Source organism: Abramis brama (assembly GCF_963993115.1).
Source record: "Abramis brama genome assembly, chromosome: 19".
NCBI classification, from domain to species: Eukaryota; Metazoa; Chordata; class Actinopteri; order Cypriniformes; family Leuciscidae; genus Abramis; species Abramis brama.
This window is the reverse complement of record NC_139981.1, coordinates 33,042,035-33,055,123: the sequence shown is the minus strand read 5'-3', so window position 1 is coordinate 33,055,123 and position 13,089 is coordinate 33,042,035. Positions and strand designations below refer to the sequence as shown.

The following is a 13,089-nucleotide window of genomic DNA, read 5'->3' as shown; positions in this document are numbered from 1 at the left end:
ACACGAGTAGTTACACGACCAAGTATGGTGACACAAAATAAAACGTGGCTCTTTTCTAAGCGGGTAAAAAGGATAACTATAATGTATGGTGGAATAGCACTTGGGAGCGCTTCGACTCGGCGCAGTAAAAAGTCACGTTGGTTCTAATGACAGAAGTGAGAGGGAGAGGATTTTTCAGGAGTGATGATATTACTGCGCCGTAATATTGTTAAAGGTACAATATGTAGTTTTTTTGCTTTAAAAATAGCAAAAATCACTATATCTATGTTATATGTTTTTTTTAGTTGTGTACTTACATTATCCCGACTGTTTCCAACAACTTTCAAACCAGGAGAAATTTGTAATTTAATTCGAAGGCACGTCCCGTTTCTTTATTTCCATTTTGTCGCCGTCAATGGCGTCATATCCGCGTTGTCCCTGGTTTCCGCTCGTGCTGCCATGGCAACCAGAGCTATGAACCAGAGCCCTCTGATAGTAACCAAGGCGACAGACGTGCACTGTGTAGTTCGCAATGTCTATCTGCACGCTGTTGTTGTTTCGTTCAAACATTATGGACCATGGCAAGCAGACTTTGGATAAAAAAGGAGAACTAAACCGAGAATCAATATCAGCGCGGTGTTTTCGAGATGCCGAGAGCTCCCATAGACAGTATATAAACGAGAGCTCCACGTCCGAGACTTCGACCGCTCCTACATGTACTTTATTACACAGGTGAGCACATTTACATAAAACTAATCAATGTTTTATAGTTTAACAATGATAAAATGTTAGAATATGATCTTTATGTTATTCTAATGTTGATCTAGTTTACTGCTAGTCTCATACAGACAAACTAACACATACATTTCAACACATTCAAATGCAGTTTAGTGTGATAGTGTAATGTTAGACCAAGTGAAACCTCACAAGTTTAATTTGTCTAATAAACTGACCTGTGAGTAGTAATTCTGCGTGTAGTTCGGTAGAATGAAATGTTCATATTCCTTTTATATCCGCGGGACTCGCGTCGCGTGTGGAGCTGATAGCTGTCTCTTAGCAATCCCGAACTGCTTCATATCACAGTCATGATAAAAGCATTGATGTATTTTACTCATCCATAAACATTATTAGATCGGTCGGCTTGACGTTGACGACAAGATCCATAATTCTTAGCAAATGTTGCGTCATCAAACTACGCCTTTGTTATTGTAAGAGGTTAGCGACCCCTAGCGGAGAAAAAATGACATATTGTACGTTTAATATGAAAAATCGGTGAAGTATCCCTTTAAAAAATTATTATATAAATTAGAAGAGCATAAATGTAACAGACTGGCTTTGATGTAACCATCAGATATTATTTAAACGTTATTATTCATTTAGATTTCAGATGGACGGGGAATATAAAGTGGATGAGCAGTAGAGCTGCACGATTAATCGTCAACAGATCGCAACACACACGATCTTATTCCTAAACGACTGAGATTCGGCTCTTTCTGTTAAACCTTTGATAAGTCTGATCACAGGAACATTCAGATCTGTGTTCTGATCCAGAGAGAGCCGTTGTCATTTCAACCACACAGAAATATTATTTCTTACAATCATTCATATTATCACAAGTTTATAGTTCAGATATAAACACTGACGTCTAAAGAAGTGATAAAAATAGAGTAAATCACCTTTTGAAAGAAACTTGACGCTTCAAATAAAGATTGTATCAGTTACATCATTACACCAGTAGGTGGCGACAAGTGACTGTTAAAAACTGTATTTGTCACGTTTCCATTACCCTTCAAATTGCGTAAATTGAAATTGCGAATTGAAAATACGCCCAATGGAAACACGTCAATTTTGCGCATTTACAGGTCACCTGACGTAGATGACGCGGTGTGACAGGGATGTGATTTTTCCGGATTAATCCGGAATTCCGGATTTTCCGACCTGAAAATGTGACCTACGTGAATCATGCAGATCTGTAAAAAAAAAAAAAAAAGGGGGGGGGGGTAATCTCACAGCCGTCACCATGGTAACCCGGGACGGAACCACAATCGCCGCGAATCGCGGCCACACCGGGCGGCACGTCAACATGGTTACAGATGGCAGAGAGATGCAGTCTTTCCCCGCCCAGCGAGTGCTTGAAGTGCGTCAGAAACAGAGCGCGCGCTCGATCAGTTGTTGGTAATTTGTTGTGTAGCGTGCGCGACGCCGCATCCATATAGACAGCATTGCTTTTTTTTGAGGGCGCTTAACACACAGGCTCGTAGAAACGGGCCTGACAGCTCGCGCCAGTTCTAGACGCGGTGAAAGTTTCCTGATTGTGACGGATGGCCGAATTTACATGACACATTATAAATGAGCATTATAGTCTGTGATAGATACAGTGCCAAAAAGAAGAGAAGAGGATAAAAGGGGATAAAGACAGAGGTAAAGTGATGTAGTGAATGAACAGTTTATCTAATTGCATAGGAGTAAGATACTATAATTTCATGGCAGTTATTTTTACCTTAAACTTAATGTTAGCAGTTGTTCTGAGTTCTCCAGACTGTGTGATTTTGTTACAATCATGTCAGTTTTAAGACGCATTTTTTATTATCACTTTTTTATTAATGTTTTACCCTACAGTTGTGCAGTTTTGGGGGGAATACAGTACAGGCCAAAAGTTTGGAAACATTACTATTTTTAATGTTTTTGAAAGAAGTTTCTTCTGCTCATCAAGCCTGCATTTATTTGATCAAAAATACTGATTTTTTTTTTTTTTATATATATATATATATTGTGATATATTATTACAATTTAAAATAATTGGTTTTCAATTTATTATACTTTAAATTATAATTTATTTCTGTGAAGCAAAGCTGAATTTTCAGGGATCATTACTCCAGTCTTCAGCATGTGACATCCAGTCTATCACATGATCCTTTAGAAATCATTCTAATATTCTGATTTATTATGAGTGTTGGAAACAGTTCTGCTGCCTAAAATATTTGATGAATAAAAGGTTAAAAAGAACTGCATTTATTCAAAATAAAAAAAAATATTTTCTAATAATATAAATCTTCTTTACTATCACTTTTTATCAATTTAACACATCCTTGCTGAATAAAAGTATTGATTTATTTCAAAAAAAGAAAGAAAAAAATTACTGAACCCAAATTACTGACCAGTAGTGTATATTGTTACAAAATATTTCTATTTTTTTTTTTAAATTCTTCTTCTTTTTTATTTTAATTTTAATTTTATTACTTTTTATTCATCAAAGTATCCTAAAAGTATCACAGGTTATTAAAAAATATTAAGCAGCAGAACTGTTTCCAACTTTGATAATGAATCATCATATTAGAATGATTTCTAAAGGACTGCAGTAATGATCCTGAAAATTAATTGGGGTCTCAGTATATTTTCCTGCTTTTTTGTCCTTAGCCAATCACATGCCTGATACGAGACAGAGCTCTTTATTAAACTCATAAAAGACAAAAGAATTACAGGAATAATGGATTCTAAACCTCAAATAAATGCCACAATCAAGACCTCGAAGCAGAAATGAGGGAGAAACACCCAGAAACTCCTCATATGAGCCGCTCACAGTATAATAAGGGTCGTTCCTTCCATTAATGCTTGGAAAACACACATACGTCTCCTTTGATTAATAATAATGGCTAGTGCAGTGGCTGGGATATCTCATGTTTTTTGGAATGATTTTACTTATCGCGAGAGGAAAAAATGAAGTTTTAGTCGCATAACATCGGTTAATGGAAACGCCGTCATTTCGAAATAGTTTTTTGTCGACATTTAGAAAAAATCGCAAAAGTTTTGCGCAAATCTGTAATGGAAACGCGCCTATTGAATCATTTATACGAGATTCGTTCAAAATCACTGATTCATCCAGTAATAAAACAAGTGAAGTCTTTATGTGTGAGTCATTGAATAATTCACTCAAACTGATTTAAAAAAAATAATTCATTTAAATTAATTAAACATTTTAGATAGACTGCAGCAACTAACGTTTTGTCAGAACCTCTAGTAAATGACATGTTATTTTGTTTAGTTGCCTGTTCAGAATCGAGGGAGAATTGTATAAAATTCTTTTTAAAAAAGTGATCCTCAGTTTATCCAGAACCTGTCCATCATCTGGTCCCGATGCGGCGCGGGCGAGAGCTTTCTTCATCACAGTGGGAGGAATCTAGTTTGTGTAGATGCTGTATAATGGATAAACCTACTTTGCGTTTCTTTCACAGGTATGCTCTGTTGAATTTGACAGAAAAGACATTAACATGAACAAACTAGTGGCCACATCTTTAGAGGGCAAGTTTCATGTGTTCGACATGAGGACCCAGCATCCCACCAAGGGCTTCGCGTCAGTGTCGGAAAAGGTTTGTCTCACTGAAAGTCTGTATACACGTTTTATTTTTCCTGAATGATGATGATAAATTGTATTTACCTTCATTTATTCTATTTCTCGCAGGAGAAAACATGCAATTACTATAAATTGGTACTGAAGCTTTTAAATAGGGCTGGGAGATATGGCCAAAAATATTATCATGATATATTTTCCATATCATACCATATCATACTTGATATACAGTATTTACAGTGAGGAAAATAAGTATTTGAACACCCTGCTATTTTGCAAGTTCTCCCACTTGGAAATCATGGAGGGGTCTGAAATTGTCATCGTAGGTGCATGTCCACTGTGAGAGACATAATCTAAAAAAAAAAATCCAGAAATCACAATATATGATTTTTTAACTATTTATTTGTATGATACAGCTGCAAATAAGTATTTGAACACCTGTCTATCAGCTAGAATTCTGACCCTCAAAGACCTGTTAGTCTGCCTTTAAAATGTCCACCTCCACTCCATTTATTATCCTAAATTAGATGCACCTGTTTGAGGTTGTTAGCTGCATAAAGACACCTGTCCACCCCATACAATCAGTAAGAATCCAACTACTAACATGGCCAAGACCAAAGAGCTGTCCAAAGACACTAGAGACAAAATTGTACACCTCCACAAGGCTGGAAAGGGCTACGGGGAAATTGCCAAGCAGCTTGGTGAAAAAAGGTCCACTGTTGGAGCAATCATTAGAAAATGGAAGAAGCTAAACATGACTGTCAATCTCCCTCGGACTGGGGCTCCATGCAAGATCTCACCTCGTGGGGTCTCAATGATCCTAAGAAAGGTGAGAAATCAGCCCAGAACTACACGGGAGGAGCTGGTCAATGACCTGAAAAGAGCTGGGACCACCGTTTCCAAGGTTACTGTTGGTAATACACTAAGACGTCATGGTTTGAAATCATGCATGGCACGGAAGGTTCCCCTGCTTAAACCAGCACATGTCAAGGCCCGTCTTAAGTTTGCCAATTACCATTTGGATGATCCAGAGGAGTCATGGGAGAAAGTCATGTGGTCAGATGAGACCAAAATAGAACTTTTGTTCATAATTCCACTAAACGTGTTTGGAGGAAGAAGAATGATGAGTACCATCCCAAGAACACCATCCCTACTGTGAAGCATGGGGGTGGTAGCATCATGCTTTGGGGTGTTTTTCTGCACATGGGACAGGGCGACTGCACTGTATTAAGGAGAGGATGACCGGGGCCATGTATTGCGAGATTTTGGGGAACAACCTCCTTCCCTCAGTTAGAGCATTGAAGATGGGTCGAGGCTGGGTCTTCCAACATGACAATGACCCGAAGCACACAGCCAGGATAACCAAGGAGTGGCTCTGTAAGAAGCATATCAAGGTTCTGGCGTGGCCTAGCCAGTCTCCAGACCTAAACCCAATAGAGAATCTTTGGAGGGAGCCCAAGCTCCGTGTTTCTCAGCGACAGCCCAGAAACCTGACTGATCTAGAGAAGATCTGTGTGGAGGAGTGGGCCAAAATCCCTGCTGCAGTGTATGCAAACCTGGTGAAAAACTACAGGAAACGTTTGACCTCTGTAATTGCAAACAAAGGCTACTGTACCAAATATTAACATTGATTTTCTCAGGTGTTCAAATACTTATTTGCAGCTGTATCATACAAATAAATAGTTAAAAAATCATACATTGTGATTTCTGGATTTTTTTTTTTAGATTATGTCTCTCACAGTGGACATGCACCTACGATGACAATTTCAGACCCCTCCATGATTTCTAAGTGGGAGAACTTGCAAAATAGCAGGGTGTTCAAATACTTATTTTCCTCACTGTATCACGGTATTTGTTTATCAATAATGGGTAAGGCAGTAATGGGAAATAAATGTGTTAGTTGAGAGTGAATGTAAACAACTTGTAAACGCCACAATATGTAGGATCCCATGAAATCCATTTCATTTTCTATTTGATTTTTTTCTGAATTATGTTTTGTGATTTAAATCAAATATATAATCAAATGGTATCTAATGAAATGAATAAAACTTTAACAATTTAATCATCCATCCATCCATCCATCTTCTACCGCTTATCCGGGACCGGGTCGCGGGGGCAGCAGTCTAAGCAGGGATGCCCAGACTTCCCTCTCCCTAGACACTTCCTCCAGCTCTTCCGGGGGACACCGAGGCGTTCCCAGGCCAGCCGGGAGACATAGTCTCTCCAGCGTGTCCTAGGTCTTCCCCGGGGTCTCCTCCCGGTGGGACATGCCCGGAACACCTTCCCGGGAAGGCGTCCAGGAGGCATCCGGAAAAGATGCCCGAGCCACCTCAACTGACCCCTCTCGATGTGGAGGAGCAGCGGCTCTACTCTGAGCTCCTCCCGAGTGACCGAGCTTCTCACCCTATCTCTAAGGGATCGCCCAGCCACCCTGCGGAGAAAGCTCATTTCGGCCGCTTGTATCCGGGATCTTGTCCTTTCGGTCATGACCCACAGTTCATGACCATAGGTGAGAGTAGGAACGTAGATTGACCGGTAAATCGAGATCTTCGCCTTGCGGCTCAGCTCCTTCTTCACCACGACAGACCGGTACAGGGACCACATTACTGCAGAAGCTGCACCGATCCGCCTGTCAATCTCCCGTTCCATCCTTCCCTCACTCGTGAACAAGACCCCAAGATACTTGAACTCCTCCACTTGAGGCAGGAGCTCTCCACCAACCTGAAGCGGGCAAACCACCCTTTTCCGACGAGGGACACAGTCGAATGCCTTCTCCAAATCCACAAAGCACATGTGGATTGGTTGGGCAAACTCCCATGAGCCCTCCAGCACCCTGTAGAGGGTATAGAGCCGGTCCAGTGTTCCACGACCGGGACGAAAACCACACTGTTCCTCCTGAATCCGAGGTTCTACTATCGGCCGGATTCTCCTCTCCAGTACCCTGGCATAGACTTTCCCAGGGAGGCTGAGAAGTTTGATCCCCCTATAGTTGGAGCACACCCTCCGGTCCCCCTTCTTGAAAAGAGGGACCATCACCCCGGTCTGCCAGTCCAAAGGCACTGTCCCCGACCGCCACGCGATGCTGCAGAGGCGTGTCAGCTAAGACAGCCCCACAACATCCAGAGACTTGAGGTACTCAGGGCGGATCTCATCCACCCCCGGTGCCTTGCCACCGAGGAGTTTCTTGACTACCTCGGTGACTTCAGCTTGGGTGATGGACGAGTCCGCCTCCAAGCCCTCAGCCTCTGCTTCCTCAATGGAAGACGTGACGGCGGGATTGAGGAGATCCTCAAAGTATTCCTTCCACCGTCCGGTGATATCCCCAGTCGAGGTCAACAGCTGCCCACCTCCACTGTAAACAGCGTTGGTAGGGCACTGCTTCCCCCTCCTGAGGCGCCGCACGGTTTGCCAGAATCTCTTCGAGGCCGACCGATAGTCCTTCTCCATGGCCTCACCGAACTCCTCCCAGGCCCGAGTTTTTGCCTCCACAACCACCCGGGCTGCAGTCCGCTTGGCCCGTCGGTACCCATCAGCTGCCTCAAGAGTCCCACAAGCCAGCCAGGCCCGATAGGACTCCTTCTTCAGCTTGACGGCATCCCTTACTTCCGGTGTCCACCACCGGGTTCGGGGATTGCCGCCTCGACAGGCACCGGAGACCTTACGGCCACAGCTCCGAGTGGCCGCGTTGACAATGGAGGTGGAGAACATGGTCCACTTGGACTCAATATCTCCAGACTCCCTCGGGATCTGGTCGAAGCTCTGCCGGAGGTGGGAGTTGAAGATCTCTCTGACAGGAGATTCGGCCAAACGTTCCCAACAGACCCTCACAGTACGTTTGGGTCTGCCGAGTCTGTCCAGCTTCCTCCCCTGCCATCGGATCCAACTCACCACCAGGTGGTGATCAGTTGACAGCTCCGCCCCTCTCTTCACCCGAGTGTCCAAGACATACGGCCGGAGGTCGGATGAAACGACCACAAAGTCGATCATCGACCTCCGGCCTAGGGTGTCCTGGTGCCATGTGCACTGATGGACACCCTTATGCTTGAACATGGTGTTCGTTATGGACAAGCTGTAACTAGCACAGAAGTCCAATAACAGAACACCACTCGGGTTCAGATCAGGGGGGCCGTTCCTCCCAATTACGCCCCTCCAGGTGTCACTGTCGCTACCCACGTGGGCGTTGAAGTCCCCCAGTAGAACGACGGAGTCCTCAGTCGGAGCACTTTCCAGCACCCCTCCCAGAGACTCCAAGAAGGCCGGGTACTCTGCACTGCCGTTCGGCCCGTAGGCACAAACGACAGTGAGAGACCTATCCCCGACCCGAAGGCGCAGGGAAGCGACCCTCTCGTTCACCGGGGTAAACTCCAACACATGGTGGCTGAGCTGGGGGGCTATAAGCAAACCCACACCAGCCCGCCGCCTCTCACCATGGGCAACTCCAGAGTGGTGAAGAGTCCATCCTCTCTCGAGGAGTGTGGTTCCAGAGCCCAAGCCGTGCGTAGAGGTGATCCCAACTATCTCTAGTCGGAATCTCTGAACCTCACGCACAACCTCAGGCTCCTTCCCCGCCAGAGAGGTGACGTTCCATGTCTCTAGAGCTAGATTCCGCGTCCAGGGATCGGGTTGTCTAGGCCCCCGCCTTCAACTGCCGCCCGATCCACTTAGCACCGGCCCCTTACGGTCCCTCCTGCAGGTGGTGGGTCCACGGGAGGGTGGCCCCACGTCGCTCCTTCGGGCTGAGCCTGGCCGGACCCCATGGGGGGAGGCCCGACCACCAGGCGCTCGCATACGAGCCCCAACCCCGGGCCTGGCTCCAGGGTGGGGCCCCGGCTGCGCCATACCGGGCGACGTCACGGTCCTTGAATTTATACAATTTAATCAATCCTTTAAAATGTAATAAAATGAAAATATAACAATTAATTTACAGCAAAACATTGCATTTTTATATTTTGTCAAATAAGGTTTTGTACAACAGAACTTGTAGACTATATAAATTAAAACATGGATTGAGCAAAAAATCTTGGTTTTATAACGTGCCTTAATATTAATGATGATGATAATAATTATAATAGTATGATAAGTACATTTGATTATACAATAGTAATATATTTCTGTCATATTTTCTTCAAGTTAAACCAAACTTTTATGTTTGATGTGAAGACCATTAAGTTTCAGTGTGTATTTGACAATAGCTTTCCTGAAACCGAGAACCGATAACACTTTTCCCAGAATGAGTGCAATACAGATTCTTTCATTTTTCGATACACTCCGATACCAGTATATTCATTGCATTTGTAATTTACAAAAAAAATATTGGGTAGAGAAACCAAAAGACTATGAATCATATTAGTTGGCTTAATTCGTTCAGCAAATATATGTTTCCTTCAGTTATTATAATGCGTAAGCCTCTGGGTCTGTGGTGTTTTCTGGGCCGTGACATTTGTGCTTATCTCTGTTATAACATTTGCATGGCTAAAGTCTGATTACACTGTATTCAGCACAAACTCTGATACAATAATGTGAACAACATGCATGTAAAAGTATGTAAAATGTAAAACATGACGTTTTCCTGCAATACTGTTGGGAACCCACTTGTTATACATAAATAATGCAACAGCCAGTGTTTTTACTACATATATAATTTAGTCCTAATTCAAAAGACGTGCGATCAGCAATCAAGAGCATGCAAAAAAACATCTCTCTCTCTCTCTCTCTCTCTCTCTCTCTCTCTCTCTCTCTCTCTCTCCCTCTCTCCCTCTCTCTCTCTCTCTCTCCCCCTCTCTCTCTCTCTCTCTCTCTCTCTCTCTCCCCCTCTCTCTCTCTCTCTCTCTCTCTCTCTCTCACACACCTTTGTACATTTGTACCAACATTCAGACAAAATAAGAATGATTCTGACTTTAATTTTGTCTCTCTCTCTCTCTCTCTCTCTCTCTCTCTCTCTCTCTCTCTCTCTCTCTCTCTCTCAATTCAATTCAATTCAAAGGGGCTTTATTGGCATGAAAGTTTTTGAAACAGTGTTGCCAAAGCATATACAAAATATACAAATAAAATATATACGTAATATATATAAACATAATAAAACAGTTATATGAACAATAATAAAAAAATAAAATAAAAAAAAGCTAATTTTTCTCTCTCTCTCTCTCTCTCTCTCTCTCTCTCAACCTTCAAGAAACATTTGTAATAGGTGAATCGTTTTAATTCTTTGCCATTGACATATCCGACTGAACTGAAAGTGTTCAGCGATGTCTGTGAGAGAGGGATGTCTATGCCGCTGCGCTCTCATGATATCGTTCTTCAGCCCAGCCCTATTTTTAAGCTACAGAAATGGCACAAAATCAGGCTAAAAGCGGCCTGTGCCATTTGTGTGCGATATCACAGTCTCCTGAAGCCCTGCGATAGCTTTGTGTGAGAAAGAAACTTTAACAAATAACCAAACCCTACAAGATCTGATTCAAAAGAAAGATTCGTTCACGAACTGGACATCTCTTGAGCCCAAGCAGGGCTAGGGGGAATGCTCAAGATTTTCCCTGAATAATGGATTAAATGTCTGTCTGTTGAGCACTCAGAGGAGTCACATGGCTTCAGAAGACTTGGATTGTAGCGCATTATTCACTTTCATGATGCTTTTATAGTGCTTTTGCATCCTAAATCTTTGTTTTGCATGTTACTACTCTTAAGACTCGTTTGAGAGTGTTTAGCGTTTGCGTTCTGTATTTCAGGCACACAAGTCTACCGTTTGGCAAGTGAGGCATTTGCCTCAGAATCGTGACATCTTCATGACGTCCGGTGGAGCGGGTAATCTACATTTATGGAAATAGTAAGGAATTTCTTTAATATTTTTAACATCTAAAGAGTAGGGATGTGTATCGTTTAAATTTTAGCGATACCGACACTGCTTATCGACTCCAAATATTGATTCCAATAAGGTAAACGAATAAAACCCTAGATATCATTCACTTTTATTTTAAGTCTTATTGCAAAACATTTAATTGTATCTGAATATCATGAACAAAGATCAACAGGCTAAAGAACACTTACACAAGGAGCATTTGTCTGTGGTTTAAAAACACCATAGAAAAACAACTAGAGTCTAGACTAACTTATGTAAATCTCAAGCATTATTAAAGACAAGTAAACACTCTGTAATTAAAAAAGAACAAATAAAAAATAGAAATCGCAAAAAACAAATAGATACAACTGAACAAAGATACGATTGAAATAAACAGTTTTAAGATTTTCGGATACAGAAACTGTAATTAAATGTAAAATAAGACTGAACTTTATAAAATATACTTTAAAAATATAGTTACAAAAGTTACTCAGTCAAGAACGAGTGAATTTTCTCTCTGTCTTGTGTTGTTTGATCAGTGTTCTCACAGAGACTGCAGGAATATTAGTGCTGTCACTTTAAGAGCTGCACAGATCCAATATACTGATACACATGAAGACAGAGTCTCACGCTTGAATGGTTTAAAGTCATATAGAAATGCACACAAAATTAAAATCTTATAAGAAGTTATGCACATGGATATCACACGTATGTTGAGCAATATGATGACATTGTGAAAATGACAAGGAGCAGTTTCTAATTCGCTAATTTAACACAGAAGTATACAGAGATAAAACACCGCAAGTGTCGATAACAGTATCGTTTGTCCTGGTATTGACCCAATTACGTATTGGTCCAAAAAAACACCGGTTCTCGATGCCTATACCTACTAAAGAGTGCTTCATTATAACTCTCTATGAACAACTCTTGCTTTTCCATTGTTCCAGCGAGTATCCGGCCCAGAGGACTAAGAAGGGCTCAGATGACGTGGACATGGGTGTTGCCGGGTCCGTGAATCTCCTGCAGAACGTCACGCTGTCCACACAACCCATTTCCAGTCTGGACTGGAGCCCCGACAAACAGGGTCTCTGCGTCAGCTCGTCGTTTGACCAGTCTGTGCGAGTCCTTATCGTGACCAAACTCAACACAGTCTGAGCCGACATTAGCAGGATATCTACCGTTATTCCCAAACACAGTGGAATATTTGATGACCGTTTACATGCCACATGTATGTCTTAAGTTCATATGTGCAATTATCTTCTTCTTTTATTTTATTTAAGAAAACAGTTGTGTTATAATTCTAATGACTTTGCTTTGTAGTCAAGTGTCTATTACTGCTAAGAGGCGTTCTTATACCAAATGTGAAGGTAAAGTTTTTACAACAACAACAACTTGTCTTCGCAATCTTTTTTATCCGTTTGTAATTACTGATGTCAAACATTTCTATTGTTTTTCAACTCTTCTCTTCTGTAATGCAATCAGTTCCCCACGGTCCTATCTTACACTGAATACACTGTTTCACTCCACTAAACATGCCAGAATGGGTGTTGACCAAGACATCCATTTAATGTTCAGGGTGGATTAAAAAAATGAAGGCAACAAATACTACCTTAAGGACGACGATAAGACACAGAATAATATGGACGACCAAATATATAAAGTACATTCCATCAAAAATAAGATCATATCCAACACTTGAGTTTGAAAGAGTCTCGAATCTCCTCATCATCCACTGAATCGTCCTCAGAAGATTGGGTCATGAATTTCCCTTCAAGCGCTTCAATATATTTTTCAAGGCAACCTTTTAGTGCAAAAGAAGAATTTTAGCACTAATATTACCCAACTGGAGAAGTAGGTATGGATTGATTTAAAGAAAAAGAACTAGATTCACAAACGAATGACTTTTATGAGCTGCATTTTTTAGTTATTT

The 13,089-nt window shown here is 41.8% G+C and overlaps 1 protein-coding gene across 1 annotated transcript in view; it reads left to right on the top strand.

Moving 5' to 3' along the window:
* The window catches only part of dnaaf10 (dynein axonemal assembly factor 10), a 28,508-nt gene extending 15,958 nt beyond the window's left edge, over positions 1-12,550 (top strand). The window contains exons 6-8 of the mRNA XM_084093603.1: positions 4,212-4,346; positions 11,050-11,147; positions 12,107-12,550. Of these exons, the coding sequence (XP_083949729.1) occupies positions 4,212-4,346; positions 11,050-11,147; positions 12,107-12,314 (441 nt within the window). The 3' untranslated portion in view covers positions 12,315-12,550. The remainder of the gene's footprint in view (positions 1-4,211; positions 4,347-11,049; positions 11,148-12,106) is intronic.
* The last annotated feature ends 539 nt before the right edge of the window (positions 12,551-13,089 follow it).